Raw genomic sequence first — 16,686 nt, forward strand, 5'->3', positions numbered from 1 at the left:
TACATACATACATACATACATACATACATACATACATACATACATACATACATACATACATACATACATACTAAAAGTTCTTGTCCATATGATGTAATCATTATTCTGTAGGACAGAAATTCTGTCTAAATCTGTTGTAAAAATTATTCCATCTTAAATATACTTCTAATCAGAGTACATGCAAGGAAACTGAGTGTTTCAAGAATAAAGGAAAGCATATCCCCCTCCCACTTGTATTATGGAGAAAACTCAGGTTTGGTAAAGTTATTTTATAAATACTTCAAATGGAGAGACAAATCCCTTGTGTGAAAAGATCAAAGTTTACAGCTGTTGAGATAGCAGTTACAGAGAATGGCAGAGCAGTTCTTTTGCCTGACATAGCAAGAAACATGCGGGTTATGTTGGACTATATTTGTACAATTAACTAGTGTCTGAGAACTGATGAAGGGAGTATCAAACTAAATGTCAGCACCTGTTGGGTAATGAATGGGATCCCAATTGGCTCTCGAGTTGTAAAACAATTAAGAACGGTAAGGACTGGATAAAGTCCAATTACTCACATTAGCTATGCTAGATGTGATTCGTGCAATGCCCAATGCTTTGTATTTTAACTGCTAATATCTAGCAGTAAATGTAAACATATGGCTTATTAAATGGGTTAGTATTATAAGCTGCCTGAAGTAAATCCTTGAATGTATTGCCATATAACACTGCAATGGTCAGTGAAACAGACTTGGACTTTGATGAAGTAGGCAATTCCATGGAAAACAATTATGAAACTGAAAGTAATAATGCTTTAGGAACCTCATTAATAGAAAATTATGTGTGGCAGGATAATGCTATATCCAAAAGTATTGAAGTTCTGGGTACAGCACTTATTGACAAATTGTGAAGTTCTTTGCAAGAAGATCTGTCAAAAAGTCATGATGCTTCAGATACATCAGTTGCAGAGGAACACATTTTTCAAGATGACAACACGACTAAGAAAGATGATGTTGATGGATTTGGATCATCAATAACTTCTACAAAACCAGCATATTCAAAAAGTTGCTTCATGGATATCCAGATGGAAAACCCATCATTTACTGAAGGTATCAAGGTATGTAGCATCTTAAATTTTATACCACAAAATATTTATAAACCTTAAAATAAATGCAATGTATTTGAGGATTTTATCTATTCTGCTTGTAATTAATTGTAATATCTACCACTTGTTTTCTTCAGATGTAGCAATTAGCAGTTACATTATTTTATATTATTCTTCAATATCCTACTTCTGATTAAAATTTAGTATAATGTATTATTTAACCAGGTGGTGTGGAACAATACGTTTTGTACATGTAGGTACGTGTAGAATTTTTACAGTTCTTATTGTGCCATTAATATAAGCACATCACAGCAATACAGAAATAAATGTTGGTCTGTTGATGCAGCTTCCAATTCTAGCATGCAATTTAAGCCTCGAAACGGGGATAGTGACATAAATGAATGCACTTATCCACTTAAATGTTCACTTCCTCATATAAAGATGTTCATGATCTTAGTTATCCTTAGTTTTCATGTGACATCAAATGTATGCAAGTTGCCGAGTGGTCGTCAGCGCTCTCCGTTACGGATCACTGCCATCTCACCCCTGTCTGTGTGGGTTCGAGTCCTGGATTCGGCTAATGTGGGTATGTGAGAAAGCTTGCCAGTAGCTTCTCGTGGGTCGGTGGTTCTTACCGGGGGTTTTCCGGGTTCTTCCTCCACCATTAATACTGGCCGCCATGTATAGCCTTTCAAGTGCTGAAAAATGGCATTAAACCCAACAGCAAATGTATCCACTTTATCCAGAATTGCATTTTAGCAAGAAATATGTTTGTTAATTAGTTATGACATTATTTGCAGCTGGAAGATAGGGCATGTGGTGAAGCTCAGGGTTTTAGTGTCATTTAAAAAAGCCGAAACAATTCTAATTTTCTTGTATTTTGAAGACAAAATGTTCATTGTTGAATCATCATAGCTATAAAGTGTGTTTTACTGATGTTTATGTTCTTGTACCAAAATATGAAGTAAAATAAAAGAACAAAAAACAAATTTAAACTTATACATTTTATAACACATTTTAACTCTAAAGTCTACGATTTAAGCATATAAATCTATGATTTAAGCATATGTAATTACACCTTTGATGATACATAAGAACTTACAGTAACTTCAAGCTGCTGGGAAAAGCTATGCAAAATGTAACAACATGCTTACAGAAAGCAAAGCAATGTGTGAATTATTGTCCAAAAATGATAACAGAAACTGATATCAAACAAGCAAGATACTGATACTGAACAATTGTTTTGAAAGCAGAGTTGAGTGCTTTTTTTGACAAAATAGCTGATGAGAAGGACAAAAAAGGAATGTTTCTTATTTTACTGATGGTGGAAAACGTATGTGTGTATGTATGTGTGATTTGGATTTTTAACATAGCTTTAACACTTTTTCAGTCATATCGCTACGATGTCTGGAGAGTGACGGTTTATAGTGATGATTAGCACTGGGGCATCATGCCGCATACATGTTGCATGATGTCCCCACCCAGTCACAGTAACCTGGCATGCAGGCCGACCAATAGCAACACTAACATCTTTATGCTGATCGCCAAGCAAGGCAGATGTTAGTACTGTACCATATTTGTAAGTCTTTGGTATGACTCGACTGGGGATCGAACCCACGACCTCCCGTATACGAGGCAGATGCCCTAACCACTAGACCACTAGAGCGGTTGATGGAAAGCCTATTTGTGGATTTCCTTCAGATGTTTGTATAGGATTGACAAACATTTATATTACAAATACATAAAGAAATCTAAGGGTGGCACAATTTCAGCTGGATACAGAAAAGAGAGTGGTAAAGGACAAGGAAGAGAACATGCAGTATCTTGGCTTCAGGATTATGCATACCACCATGCTGACAGAATGACAGTTAATGGTGATATGATGCTGCTTTACAAATCTAAAAAATTAACAATATACGAGCAGAATCTGCATGAAAAACAAATGATCGGTCAACATTTTTGGACATGTGGAATCAAAGTTTTCATCACCTGAAGTTAAAACAGGTTAGGCCATTTTCTTAGACCATGATTTAGTTAACTTGGCTTGTATAATCGCCATAGTTCATATGCGGATTATGTGATAAATCATCACTGCAATGACTCTAATTCTCACATATAATGTTCACAATGACAGTATGGACATTACTGTCCTTGTTGTTTTGCAATAGCATGCAGTTTAATGTTTATCATTACTACAAAGTAGTCAGGAACTTGACACAATCTTTCAACTTCTGGTCTAACAGATACTGAATGTAAACTTGGAAAATCAAATAATTTAATATTAAATCGATCAAGGCCATCTTGAAAATATTCTCACTACTAAATATTATTTTGTAAAGGCAGATATTATATGATCCTGCAAGACATTAAGAGGTTAGTGTTAAGACTACTTGATCCGGTGTCAGGATAATGTGACTGGGTGGGACATCATGCCCCAACATCTATATAAACTGCCACACTGTGGGCATTGTAGCGATATGACTGAAAAATGGTTAAAGCTACTTTAAAAATCCAAATCACACACACACATTTACGATTCAGCCTGTCCATCCATCTATAGGTATGCTGATACATACATACATAATGTAGGTTCTTAAGAAATGCAGGTTTAGATCTGAAAGATGGCATACGTAATAGGCTTCATAACTACACACTTGGGTCTTCCCATTCTCCAGTGATGCCCTTGGGTAAGCTCCTTGAAGCTGTTGAGAGCACCCTATAACCATATATTATTTTAAAGGTCGTATTGTATGCTATGTGCATGGTGGATCAAAATAGCATTAACAAAATTTCCATGCTAGTGTCTGCAATGTTTTCAAATAAACTATTTTCTCTTTTCAGAAAACTGATGAGGGCAAAATTCTGTATTAGTGGAGACAATGACTCTATGCGTAGGCTATATGTTGAAAAGAGATCGATGGAAGAGCAGAACAGAATTTATATGAAACTAACAACCTCCTAAGGAAAGAATTACCCAATATCTGCCTTATAAGGAAGAACTACCAGAAATAACAGCACGAGATGCTAGTGACATTTTAATTCTATTACATGCGAAAGAAATTGTGCATTACATTACTGTTGAAAATATCTATATTTCCTGATGATTAAAATGTTGTGTACTTCAATATACTGAATATCTTCTAAGTTCTATAAATAGCACCTTCAACAATCTAAACTAGACTGTATTATAACTGGCCATACTATTAAACCAGGCTTGTTGATGACAGCTTCAGAACAATGCAGTCTCCTAGGAACAACATTTTTACAAAAAGATTTCAAGTATAACAATGTAGAAATGCTACATTTGCAAGTAATATTATGTCATCAGAGAGCAATGTCGGTTTGTTACTACATTAGGTTTGGAAATCACAAAACCAGTGCCCTAGAAATAGGGTATTGTTACTACATGGGTTTGTTGAAGAACTATGTAGTATTGTTATTACATCAGGTTTGGAAATCACAAAATCAGTGCCCTAGAAACAGGGTATTGTTACTACATGTGTTTGGAGGGTAGCTATGTAGTATTGTTACTACATCTGGCTTGGAAATCACAAAACCAGTGCCCTAGAAATAGGGTATTGTTACTACATGGGTTTGGTGGAGAGCTATGTAATATTGTTACTACATCTGGCTTTAAAATCACAAAACCAATGCCCTAGAAATAAGGTATTGTTACTACATGGGTTTGGGGGAAGGCTATGTAGTATTGTTACTACATCAGATTTTGAAGAAAACAAATCAGTGCCCAGAAATAGGGTATTGTTACTATTAGTGTTTGGGGGAAGGCTATGTAGTATTGTTACTACATCAGATTTTGAAGAAAACAGTGCCTAGAAATAGGGTATTGTTACTACATGGGTTTGGTGGAGAGCTATGTAGTATTGTTACTACATCTGGCTTGGAAATCACAAAACGAGTGCCCTAGAAATAGGGTATTGTTACTACATGGGTTTGGGGGAAGGCTATGTAGTATTGTTACTACATCAGATTTTGAAGAAAAATCAATGTCTAGACATAGGGTATTGTTACTACACCATAATGGGTTTGGTGGAGAACTACGTAGTATTGTTGCTACATCAGGTTTTAGAGATCACAAAATCAGTGGTGGGAAATAGGGTATTGTTAATGCATATCTTTGGGAATTAACCATGTAGTATTGTTACTGGTATGTTTACTAGTACAACAAGATTCACTTTACAACTTATTGTGCTTCTTCTTATTAAACTTGATATTGTTTGTACAAAGTTTAAACTTCCTTTAAAAAGGACAAGGAAGCAATTCCTTTTTTATTCTGACAGACATTTTATATAGATTAGATCACGTGAACGGGTATGTTGAAATGTTTGATTAAGTACTTAGATCTGTACCATGTGGTTTATTGCGACAAACAGTCGTATTAAGACTGTTCAAGGTTCATATTAGATAACTGAATAATCAAATCCATTCCTATTTTGAATTATAATTTCATATATTAAAATGAGTTTGCAGATGAATTATGTTGTATTTAGGTATTATTTAAGAAGAAAAAGTTCTTTTGATTTTTTCAGTGGCATAGAACGGGCACATTATTTATTATTGCTTAAGAATAAAGACAGCTATTGAGAAAGTTTATTTCTTTGAGGGCAAGTTCCTAGTCATGTATTGGAAAAAATACATCTGCTGAGTAAAAATAAACCGCGGTCTGATAATATGGAGAATTATAAGCCATTTATGTCAAAAGGTTTTACATCACTTATTGGTGATTGGGTGAATCCTATCCCAATAAAGTTAGTAAGGGAAGCAGGAGCTTCTCGCATTATTTTATTATCAAGTACTCTGCCTTTGTCTGAGAAGGCTTCTTCTGATGAAAGTGTTCTTGTTTAGGGAGTAGAGTGCTTTTTTCTTCTAATTCCACTCCATAACGTTAATTTGTCGTCACAACTAGTTTCAGAACCAACGACTATCAGCGCTGTGAGTTCATTGACTATTTAGGATGATTATTTATTGATAGGCAACGACTTATTGAAAACGATATCCCTTATTTATACCCTGCTTGTGCAGTTACTAAAGCCATGGCAAAAAATAACGCTCTTGGCTAATATGTTTTTCAAGAAAGTATTCCTTTGCCTGACACATTTGTTGGTCAGAATTTTGATGAGGACAGCTTTGCTCCTGTTACTGATCAATAAATTGGTATTGATCATTGTGATCATAATTTAACTAATCAGTCTCTTATTTATAATCAGGCTGGCAAATGGCATTCACTTGTCGTCGAAAAGGAGAGAGATCCTGATAGCTCCAGTTTGTTTCAGAGGGTTATTAGTAATGCTGATTCTGCAGATGTAACAACTTGATAGTTTTGGAAAATGGGTCTTTATGATAAAATCGAGACCATCTGAGGCACCACCTGGTGAAGAGTGGTCAGTGAGCTATCAAACTGTTGCACTTATGTCATATAGACAGGAAATTCATAGTTAAGCTCATTAAACTATCTTGACTGGTCATTTAGGAGTCAATGAAACCTATCAGATGTTCTTGAATCGTTTTTACATCGTCTTACATCATGTTTCCAAATATTGTAGATCTTGTTTAATTTGTCAGTGGCTGGTTTCAGTTTTTTTAAACTATTTTTTTGACATATATTATCCATACACTTGTTAAAAGAAAATTTTTTTTTTTTTTTTTTTTACAGAGGAATCTGATACTAATCTTTTTGAATTATATCTCTGATTGTGAAGTAGCAAGATATAATCTTATGTCGACTCACTCAACATTACAATTAATGCAGGTCAAAAGTACCAAAGTAAGACTTTTTCAACCTGATGATAAAGTTCTGTCTATCTTGCCAAGGCTTCAAAATCCTAGTTAGGTTAGATATTAACTCTCCTTACAAAGTTAAAAAGAAACTGATTTTGGAAATGTTTGGATTATTCAGTGGAAAAAGAAAGTGTACATTGGACTATAATTGATTTTGGAACTAGTGGGAATTATTCAAACAAGTTCTGGATGACACCATTTTGACACATCAGGCTTGTTGGCAGCAAGTATATTCTTGCATCTGAAAATTATTCCGAACATTTCATTCTTTTGGACCTTAATATGATTATTTTGGATTCAGATCATAAGTATATGTCACTCTTAGATTTTAAAAACACGCATGTATGCATGTGAACTGTGGAATATAATCCATGAAAGTTACCAACAGTCCATGCAAGAGGATATTCAATTAGAATAAAAGATTATGAATACAAATTTAAACCAACAAAATACCGCTCTTACCACTCTACTGGAAAACCACGTATTCATGACTGTGGCATGATTAATACAATGAACTGCTCTTCTCTGTGGAATTTATAAACTTTTTATTTTAAAATAAACTACTTGACTTGTACCCTCTGTAAATCAACAAACCCCTGGTTTTGTACATGTGCACCGAGATGCCAGTGGGTTTCCATTTCCACCAACACTAAATCAATAGCCATCGAGTTATTAATTGTATTGAAGCTGCTTTGTGCTGCCATGAAAAGGTTTGAATAGACAAGTATTCCGGAATGCAGCCATAACGAAATAATTTTACCAGCACCATATGTGACACTGGTTCCGACAATTCCACTGGGTGTAGCTGTAATAGTCAATGTGGTTGCGATTCATACCACACTCAGACCAAAGGCTGTTGCCGTGTCGATTCCACAAATAGCATGTTACACATTTTAAGTTTACTAGTTACATCTTCAACATTAACAACCTCATCTGGGTCAATGTTAGATACAATGTGGCTGGTAAACTAAGCCAAATCTCAGCCAAATCTGCCTTGGTGGAAAAACTGCTGAGATTTTCATCAATACAACATCTGAGTAAATATTAGCATAAATTTTGAATAATGTTAAGCAAACTTTAACGTAATTTCAATACACATTTGCTGGGATGGTGAATGCTCAAGTGCATGCTATTCTTTAACAACAACATGACCATATAATGGCCCATCTGAAAATGACGGTTATCAGTCTGGGTTATCGTCATGGGTTAAATGTTTAACAAGTTTAGCAGTGGAACAAGCCAATACAAGTCAAAATATAAAATATGTTTGGGTCTTAGTATGTATGTTACCCAATGCATTCTAGGTCCCGTTGTCAAATATAGGTCAAAATGCCATTTTCTATTATTTGTGGAATCCTCAACGCATGTTTCCCCGCATAAAGACACCAAAACAATGTTTGATTTTATCACTGCTAACAGCACTGAAATCTCTGCGACGAATGGAAATATCCCACTGAACTTCTGCATTTACTGGTACTAGTATATCAAGGAAAATCTCTCTCTAATTACAAAATTCCATCAATGACTTTGTTTTAGTTTGCTTACTCTATCAGGATCATAACTGTGATTACTTCAACTCTGGTTGTTACATCATCAACATATGTTTTTCCTCAACAGTGTTAACGTTACAGGGTGTTTCGTTTTACATATATCTTAGCGAATCATTGTCGAGTGCACAATAATACTCATTAACAGATCCACAAGGTCGGCAGAGCTGGTTATGTGATTTAACGCGGATGCCGCATTTAAGACACCTATACCAAAATGTCATGCGAAAAAAATGTAATTTACAGTATATATAATGGCAAGTTTTGCTTAATAGTTAACATTTTCCAAGGCCAACACCTCTAGAGTCATTACATACCAATGCCACTGGACTTTATATTAGCCTAGCTGTGACGTGAACACATGCAAATGTGGCATGGCTGTGATCAGTAAAGGTGACCCATTTAGACGAGTTAGACATCCCCAGTGCCCCAATTTTTTTGTTGGAATGATGGTGTACGTATTATCAGGTGTATGTGCTCGTCAGCATATGCATATGGTCTTCCAAATACTCGTAGTGGACAGTATTTGATTGTATGGTCATTTGCTGTAAACTACACCACTGTGAAAGTAATTTGCAAACCTGTGGTAGTGCATTTTACATATTTACACCAGTCTGCATCAAACAAGGATAAATGTCAAACATAATTGTGTGTCTTAACATAATTTTCTTTAATTCAGTATCTGATCAAATCACGGAGTGCTGATTAATATGATCGCAATGTATTATAGGAAAACATAAATGACCACCGCTTGTACAGTTACATCTGATGTTCTCAAAGCACTGCTTGTATATTGACACTGTAGCTTTTATCTTTGGCTGTGAATCTCTTTCCACAAAACTTATAACACTGCATTATTTGCTTACATTCTTCATCGTCGATAAACGTCTCATATTATTCATGTAAAGGTGTTGTTCCTAATTCAATATCTTAATGCTTAAGACATCTTTCTCTAATTATCTCGTTCTTGGTGATCGTCACTCTTAGGCTACTATATTCACTGAATATGTTCAATATCAGCACTATCATCGTCATTGCAACTTTATTTTCATTTCTTGGTTCTCTAAATGTTAACTACTTCAGATCTTTAATGTACAATATCAAGGGACTTTCCAGGATTTTTTTTTCTCCTCCCAAGTCATGTCTAACGGTACATCATTGCTACTCCAAGACAATTTCTAAGTTTAATAAATCATCAATATCTCCAGGCTATGTCTTTAACAAGTCTCTGACTAAACTTTATTACACATTTATGTGAAAAAGTAATTTAACATTTACCTGTAGCATTGTGCATAATTCACTGATCTGGTAAAATGAAACCACAATTTCATATGTGAATAGATTCTTTCAAAATAATATAATATTATATTATGACTTTTTTGCCATTTATATATAGTTCGGTAATTGTCTAATATAAAAATATCTTCTGCTGCAGTTTGTAGAAAATAATTTCAAACTACCTCTGTCACATAAAATAAAATCATTGTAGTGGTGAACAATATCTCTATTGTTGCAGTTACACAAGAATTTGTAGTATAGCCACAATCAATAATATAGGCCTGATTGAAAACTTCAGCTTTGTGTGTCATGCAGAAGGGTCACGTTCTTTACTACACATGCATTAATGCATATCAGGGTCATAATGAAAAATTGCTTTAACAAGAAAAGTCATGAAAGTCTTTTTGTCCATCTTCTTTTGAATAAGACATTGTCAGACCGTTTGCATGTGTATCTGGGCTCAACTGATCTACTTATTTTGTTTGGATCATGAGTCAATGACTGGTTTTAAGACTAATGAAACCACCAATTTACATGGGAAAAGCACAGATGTAAAGGAATACAACCTTCCAATTGGATTGATGAGAAAGAAAACATAACCAAGACTGAAAGAAAGAAATGTGAAATTTGTTTTCAATAAATAAAAAAGCCTTTTCTTTTTTCAAACTTCACCATATTTAATAATAAAAATAAGCTTTTCTAACTCAAAACCATAAACCAAACATGCAGTGTTTTAAACCTAAACATGTTAACAAGGTTGACAAGTCTGGTTGAAATTTGTGTGTCAAGATTAATATAGCAGTGCCGAGGGACACAACATGATGCACGATGGACACAAGACGATGTCAAAGCACAAAAAGGAGTTAATAGCAACAGCTCACGTGGCTTTACAGCCAAGTTAAGTAAAACAAGAACTCCTTCAAAGAATGATACTCCGCAGGCCGAAGTGAATTTCCAGGAACCAACGACTGTTTCTTTTTGTTAACTGATGGTGTGGAAAGTATCTCTGATATTCTGGAGGAAAAGACAATTTTCAAAATGGCCACCATGAGAATCTTAATGGAAGCAAGATTGGGGCCATTTTGTATGTGAAGTGTTCTGGTGAAAACCCTATGTCAATATGACCATTCCTTTACGAAGAGTAGAGATACAGAGATTTTCAAGATAGTAGCTATCATACTATCTGCGCAGATTGGCATCATTAAAGACCAACGTTAAGTCATAGGACTTGAACTTAGGTAACAAGACTAGGTAAAATCAAAGAAGCATTAAAGTCTTCCAAAATATAAATTTACTTAAATAAAATATGAAATCAAACAATATGAGAGATTTTAAAATAACTTAAAATGGATGTTTTCATTTATGACCATTACAAGCCTTTTGGTGAATAGCAAATGTCTATATAACTATCCATTCAGAAGAATGAAAAACAAATTCAAGATGGCTACAATGTTACCCATGCTAATCGGAAGATTGGAACCATTGTCATTTACTTTCATATAGGCTTGATAATAAATCATCTGGTGCAAAACCACATGTCAATATGATTTTCCATTCATGAGATGACAGTAACAATATTTATATGATGGCTGCCATAACAGTCACATCTGATGTCAGATCTGCACCACAAACAAAATAAACAAGTTGTTTAGTTGCTTTGAACAACTCTTGCTAAATCTGATCTAATTTTACCAGTAATGAATGAAAATGCATGTATGTATGTATATATATATATATATATATATATATATATATATATATATATATATATATATATATATATATATATATATATATATATATATATATGATGATTAGTGTCATGATTGTTTAAAATAGAGATAAATATGCATTAATGTTCAATAATATGTTGCTTTGACCAACTCTTGCTAATAATTCGTACGGTTAATAAATATAAAAATAAAAGTTTTATATTTCAACAGGCAACAGTATCCACGATCTCAGAAAGTCAGCTTAAGAACAAAGAACATAATTAACCAAACCTAAAATTTAGATCACGGTTCTACATTATTTGCAAATAGGTCAAACAACCTGTTAAAATAATTAATTAAATTTCATGACTGTAGAACAAAAATTGTAAAGAAATATTAACTAAACGCATAGTGATATATGTAGACATGGGAAGATAAGATCAGGTCATTGTGATTAACTTTGTCAGTTGATTACAGTAGAACAAGTCTTAGTAAAATTGTTTGTGTCACCACTGTCAAACAAGAGCCGCGAGGTTCATCTATAATAAAAAAATTGTGGAATTTTTATCATCAAACTTTCTTTTAAGCATCCATATTTGTTAATTTGTGAATTTGTTAGATACTTTTTCTTTAACTCCCATACCAGGTCATGAAATTAACCAAGGTTTGAAAATAAATGTGGCCAGTCATACTGACCAATAGATGCCGGTAAATGCCCATATTGTTTCCTCAAACAATGCAGTTTAAATACAGTACAACTTTCCAAACATCAAGAATAGGAGCAATGCAAATATATTGATACTAAATTCCATATCCACCTTAAGCTTAATCTTCATTTCAGCTAATAACAAAAAAATTTAGTGTACAGTTGCTTAGTTATAATTTGTATAAAACTTTGTAAATGAACACAACACTATATAATAAAACAGTTATAAATTTTGAAGTATCATATATAAAGCCTTATTTTATTTAAGACTAATAAAATGACTACCATGTGCAACGAATCTACTCAACTGTTTTCAATTATTTTGTATGAAGAAATGAAAACATAATGGTCCTGGTCACATTATAAAACAGCAATGTTTTACCCTGCACACAATAATTACGACATGGATGAAAATGCTTAAATGAGGGATCGTAGCGAGTTATCTTTCCAAAAGGTGAAGCCATATAAAAACCTGGTCCCGATATTTGGTTATCTTAGGACTTTATCATTCCTCAGAACAATCTATTATTGATCAGTCTTGATATATATTTTAATTAACTCATTATAATACAATAAAAAAGTAAAACAACCTTGCGAACAGTTTCGTATTTAAACCTTGATAAAAAGTTTTAAAACATTTCATTTATGTTGGTGAAGAAATGTCAAATACATGGTCATGGAGAGGTAAATAAGACTTGGTATACATTTACAATAAATACGCCTTTTGACAGAGCCAGGCAACAATATGACTGATGCATAGTTTGCCTTTTGACAGAGCCAGGCAACAATACGACTGATGCATAGTTTGCCTTTTGACAGAGCCAGGCAACAATATGACTGATGCATAGTTTGCCTTTTGACAGAGCCAGGCAACAATATGACTGATGCATAGTTTGCTTAACCTACTGATTAACCATTTTTTTTTTTTTTTACATAGAGAACTTAGCTCAGCCGATTCCCCTCACAAACCCTGCTGGACTAATTGGTAATAAGCTTAATGTCCACATGTGAAATATCATACATGTAATAGGTCACTTAACAAATGGGGGGAGGGCCAGAATCAGCTAGCTGATTTTCCCCCACCCACAACCAAATAGTTTCTTATTATTAATGGGTTCTGTCGTAATATACTTAAGGCCTACAAGTGAAATACCATATATAGAATGAGTCCCTTAACAAATCGGGGGTGGGGGACATGTGAAATATAATACCTGTAATAAGTTCATGTAACAAACTCTTACATGATTTATTTCTAATCAACCATTACATTAAATTTAATACAGATTACAATTTCAGACTAATAACCTTTCAAAAATCACCTACATGGAATAAAGTACAGCTTTTAATTATTGTTCATACTTTTTCTTAGTAACCTAACACTATATTAAAATAGTCATTTGCAAGGTTTTGTTAATAAATTCCAGACTGAGTGAAAGGATTGTGAACTCTTTTCCTTGATCGATAGGACCAATGCGACATAAGTCTAATTTTTTTTATACTTCATCATCACTTTTGATGGGGAGATCTTCATCCTCAGACCATTTGAAAAAACTATCTGTGGATGCAATACTATATTTGTTCCCGCTGTCTGTCATTGGAAGAGGACAGAAATATCGATACCAACTAAACTCCACACTTTTGATGGCACTGGTAATGAACTCAGAGGTACTAGATTCAGTCTATTGTATTTATTGCAGTCACTGACATTTTGTATTATATGTTTCATCCCCATCCAGTAATACCCTTCCTGGCAATTCTGATATGTCTTGTCATGTCCACCATGTGTATTTATCTGTTAAAATAAAATATAACAATTCAATTATATTTCAAAAGTACAAGAAAAGAATGTTTACAATTTATACTTATGTACTTTGTGTACCACAGAGTGAAAGAATGGAGTAAGAGCAAGAGCTAGAGGGAAAGGAATTTAGATAGAAAAAAAGAAGAGAGAGACAGTGGGATATATAATGACAGGAAGAGGAGTATATGAGAGTTCTAGAGGCAAATGGTGAAAGGAGAGAGAGAGAAAAAGTTAGAGAGGAAGACAGAAAGAAAGAGATTGGAGAAGAAAGAGAGAGTGAGAGGAATAGACATAGAAGAAAAGTGTGAGAGAGAAATGGAGGAGATAGAAAAAGACAGAGGAAGAAAGAGATAGGAGAAGAAAGAGAGAGCGAGAGGAATAGACGTAGAAGAAATGTGAGAGAGAATAAGAGCAGATAGAAGACATGAAGAACGAGAGTAGAGGAAGGGAAATAAAGAGGAAGACAGACACAGGGGATGTGGCAGAGAGAGAGAGAGAGAGAGAGAGAGAGAGAGAGAGAGAGAGGGAGAGAGAGAAAGGAAGACAGGACAAAAGGGCTGAAGAAAGTGAAAGGGATTAAGAGGACAAGAGAGAAGACAAAGATGAAAACTTAAGGAAGAGAGAGAGGAAAAAAATTGGAAAAGAGAGACAAGTGAACATAATACAGAGGGAGAGGAAAAAGATAGAGAGGAAGAAAGAGATAAAGAACGAGAGGTAAACAAGAAATATGGAGATAGGAAGCAAGGATGACAAAGAGGAAGAGTTAGAAAGGCAGAGGGGAGACAAGAGAGAGAGAGACAGTTATTAAGATAGAGAAAAACAGAGGAAGACAGAGAGCAGAGACAAACTGATTCCACTCCTGGAATAATGATGGACAATTGATTTTGATAGAATATGAATTTATCAATATGTTAAGTAGTTTAGCAAGTAGTGTAATATTGGTTTCTTGTGTGGACTACGGCCAGTAGACCCAGGCTCTGTACATGTTATCTGAGTATCTTAGAATTTTGCATTAATATTATATTATGATTAATAACTGCTTTAAATACTACTTACCAAACTGAAAGCTTGCTAGGACTGCTGATACTTCATTTCCTCTAAGAAGTCATCTTTATAAAGTATACCACTTCTTGCAGTAAAACCTTTAACCCCAATTCACTCTTTCTCTTACTGAGAGCTTTGATAGCTGCCATGTTTGCTGGGTAGGTGCCATCATTAGCATCAGATACTAAATCAATGTATAACAAGTCATCCATGATTGTGAGTCAAGAAATCGTTGTTGTTGATGTTGTTGTTCTAGGGTTTAAAGCAATTGTTCAGCACAAGATAGGCTATACATGGCGACCAGTATTACTGGTGAAGGAAGAATCCTGGAAAACCTAGGGAAGAACCACCGACCCACGAGAAGCTACTGGCAGGCTTTCCCACGTACCCATGCTAGCCGAGCCTTGGACTCGAACCCACGCAGGCAGAGGTGAGATGGCAGTGATAATTAACGGTCAGCGCTTTAGACCACTCGGCCACTCAGGGCCCCGAGTTAAGTAATATTAAGGATATTCAACTTTATTTATACCAAGATTTTATGCCACCAGATGCTCTTATAAATCGGATTATATATCAATTTCCTGTAGGGAACACCTGGAATTACCTGTGATATTTACTATGTATATAACGGTTTGGTCTCACTAGAGCGCATCCCGTTTGAGCGCCGCTTAGTAAGGTGCTGAATTTTTTTTCTTCTCATTAGGGCTAATCCCATTAGGGTGCCAAAAAATCTCACTAGAGTGCATTCACAATAAGGCGCGGAGAAAAAAATTAAGTTCAACAAGATTGAATTGCCATCCCGTTTGATGTTATATATATATATATATATATATATATATATATATATATATATATATATATATATATATATATATATATATATATATATATATATATATATAATATGTGTACAAAATGGCGGTCTCGTCATTATTAGAAAATAATTACATGACAGAAACCAGAGAACCATCAATACAAATAATTTTGTACAACTATTATACCTTACACCGGTTTATTCTTTTTTCTCTGGTCAACAAACATCATCCTAACATCTAGCAATTCGTGAAGAGCAGGCAAGTTCCGATATTACACGACTGCACCTCACTGCAGGACAAGAAGCGGTACGTCCAAACAAAGAAACGTATTCACATACTAACAGTAATGTACAACGATGGGAGCATTGATGCTATTGAAATGATAACTGGTATTACGAGATATTCTGAATCAATCCGTTTAAAATAAATATAAAGTTACAGTTAACAAATGTGTTTATCATTATGAATCAACCCACTTATAATAAATATAAAATTACAGTTAACAAATGTGTTTTTCATTGTTCACGCTCTAATTGGATGCGCCCTAATAAGACTATCTTTTGCGCTCTAGTGTGATAAGCTCTAATGGTTTGCGCTCTAATGAGACGTTACGGTATAGAACATGTGACATTTCTGGTGGGTTTTGCAATAGGCAAATATTGTGGCTTTATTTGTTTTCAAAATCTGACCACCCTTCCCTGATCCACTGAACCCCCAAAATATCAGTTAGAACGATGACATTCACCTGTAAACATCACACCTGCGACACTTTTATTAAAAGTACATAAAGTAAGGAACCCAGAGAATACTTACAACACTGGGTGCAAACTTCCTATTGTTTTCTTTTTAATTTGCAATTTCAATAAGATACTAAATTATTGTATACATGCTAACAAAAAC

General features: G+C 34.4%; 1 protein-coding gene across 1 annotated transcript; it reads left to right on the forward strand.

Annotated features, from left to right (window-relative positions):
• The first annotated feature begins 284 nt into the window (after positions 1-284).
• On the forward strand, positions 285-4,246 carry LOC149784264 (uncharacterized). Its single transcript, XM_089932969.1, has 3 exons — positions 285-414; positions 936-1,099; positions 3,929-4,246. Exons 1-3 carry the CDS (start codon positions 285-287, stop codon positions 3,956-3,958), a joined length of 324 nt encoding a protein of 107 aa, XP_089789095.1. The 3' UTR covers positions 3,959-4,246.
• The last annotated feature ends 12,440 nt before the right edge of the window (positions 4,247-16,686 follow it).

Source organism: Sinohyriopsis cumingii, chromosome 14 (assembly GCF_028554795.1).
Source record: "Sinohyriopsis cumingii isolate HCF-2022 chromosome 14, ASM2855479v2, whole genome shotgun sequence".
Lineage (NCBI taxonomy): Eukaryota > Metazoa > Mollusca > Bivalvia > Unionida > Unionidae > Sinohyriopsis > Sinohyriopsis cumingii.

Bases quoted from the DNA above. Each gene is read 5' to 3' on its own strand.
- LOC149784264 (XM_089932969.1), top strand. From the start codon at position 285: ATGGAGAGACAAATCCCTTGTGTGAAAAGATCAAAGTTTACAGCTGTT. The intron at 415-935 runs GTACAATTAACT...ATGATGCTTCAG, and splicing joins GGTTATGTTGGACTATATTT to ATACATCAGTTGCAGAGGAA. The intron at 1,100-3,928 runs GTATGTAGCATC...TTCTCTTTTCAG, and splicing joins CATTTACTGAAGGTATCAAG to AAAACTGATGAGGGCAAAAT.